General features: G+C 25.7%; 1 protein-coding gene across 1 annotated transcript; it reads right to left on the reverse strand.

Moving 5' to 3' along the window:
* Positions 1-960: 960 nt before the first annotated feature.
* On the reverse strand, positions 961-1439 carry EIN_440030 (hypothetical protein; the record flags this gene model as incomplete). The annotated part of the gene is made up of 2 exons (XM_004183187.1): positions 961-1255; positions 1345-1439. 2 exons carry the CDS (start codon positions 1437-1439, stop codon positions 961-963), a joined length of 390 nt encoding a protein of 129 aa, XP_004183235.1.
* Positions 1440-1965: the final 526 nt, after the last annotated feature.

Raw genomic sequence — 1965 nt, forward strand, 5'->3', positions numbered from 1 at the left:
AAAATCCTCACAGCTTTTATTTTGAAATATTTGTTAATTTACAAATAGTTCGAACAAAAAGCCGCGGTTTGATTTAAAAAATCTTAGGACGAATTTGCGAATTTTTTATATATTTTACACAAAATTTTCTTTAAGAAGTATAAAAAAATATTAGAAAATAATGTGGTACTGTGGACACTAATTCAACATTTTTAGGAAGCCAAACAAAAACAAAAAAATGAGGAAATTGGGTTTAAGCAATTTATTGGTAGTGCCAACTTTATGTTAACAGTTTATAAGTACACGAGTTCTTGATTTTGAAAACAGATTGTAAAGAGGACGTGCAAGTTAAGTGGAATCTGGTAAGTGTTATGGTTCACAATGGTAATTAAATTATATACTCGTAATCTAAAAACCAGAATCTAACAAAAATATTTAATAAAAATATTCATGTAAATAACACCATAGGAGTTTGTTATATCTTAATCATAAAAAAAAGACAGATGAAGTGTTTTTGACATGTCATAATAAGTGATGTACACGATAAGTTCAAGAATATTAAAGTTTGGCTGCTTCGCATTTAATAATGTTAATTAATTCGTTATAAATTATTACAACAGTGAATACAAGTGCAATTTGAATTGAAATTGTTACGTTTGAAATTAATCAATCTAACGTTGACAATATATCAACCAATGATATTTACAAGTGTTTATTTTGTTTATTTTTAGTAAAGACATTTTATTGAATAAAAAACTGAATTGATTCGATATAATTATTTTCTATTTCTTATACACTTAAAATTCACTCTTGTATGTTTTGTTGACAATAACAAAAAATCAATAAAAATAAAAACCAAATACATAAAACTAATTTGTATATCACCAAATTATGTGCAAATATTTAAAAACGAACTGAGGAAAACAGTTTATTGTATTTTAATTGTTTATTGACTATTTTGTCGCAGACTTAATTTTCTTGTTACTCACGATTAATGACAATGTTTGTTGGGAAACAATAATCCCCAAATAATGTCAGGTTTGATTGTATTGTAACACAACTTAAACTGTTGCATCTATAAAAACAATAACCACCAATTGATATGACACTAAATGATATTGTAACACTGCTTAGACTGCTGCACCAACTAAAACACCCTTTACCAAGTGATGTTACATTTGATGATATTGTGACACTGCTCAGACTAATACATCCACTGAAACACCAATCATTGATTGATCTCACACACGATGGTATGTCATTACCAAATTCTTCTCTATCAATTATAGTGTATGTCACATTTTTAAGTTCGATGTTTCGACGTTTGTTTTTGTTAAAAGTTTTATAATCAACACTGAACCACACAATGATATGAAAGAATTCTTTCTTTGAACATTCTTTATTTTTACAATCTTTATTTTCTTTTTTGTTGACAATAAAATTATTACCAAAGTTCTCATCTTTTATATTCCACAAGTGAAGTGTTTCAATTTTTGGGAAGTAATTAATTTATTTGAAATTCAATGGTATTGGGTTGAAGTGAAACTTTTCCATATTACCACCAAATTTCTTGCATACCAACTCCAAGTTAATAAAGTCGTTGATAGAGTGAAAATACTTCGAGACTATCATGACGTGATAACAGGAAATTTGAGACATTTCGATATTTACAGTTTTTTGTTTTTTAAAAAAAATATTTAAAATTTTTATTTAATTGTTTTTAAATTAACACTAAAAAAACACTTCCTGTTAAAAATGTATTCAATTACTTTTTTAATATTTTAGGAAATGTAGTTCAAAAATAAACTACTTTTTTAATAGTTTATATATAGTAAAATGAAGCATATAATTAAATTATCAAAATAATCAATTACTTGCTAAGTGCTAAATAATAAAAAACAAAATCAAGCAAGTTTTATATAAAAATAATTTGTTGTCAATTCACCAAGTCTTGTTGACCCTTTGTTGTTCTGTTTTATACCAAAA

This window comes from Entamoeba invadens (genome assembly GCF_000330505.1).
Source record: "Entamoeba invadens IP1 unplaced genomic scaffold scaff_1105074724807, whole genome shotgun sequence".
NCBI lineage: Eukaryota > Evosea > Mastigamoebida > Endamoebidae > Entamoeba > Entamoeba invadens.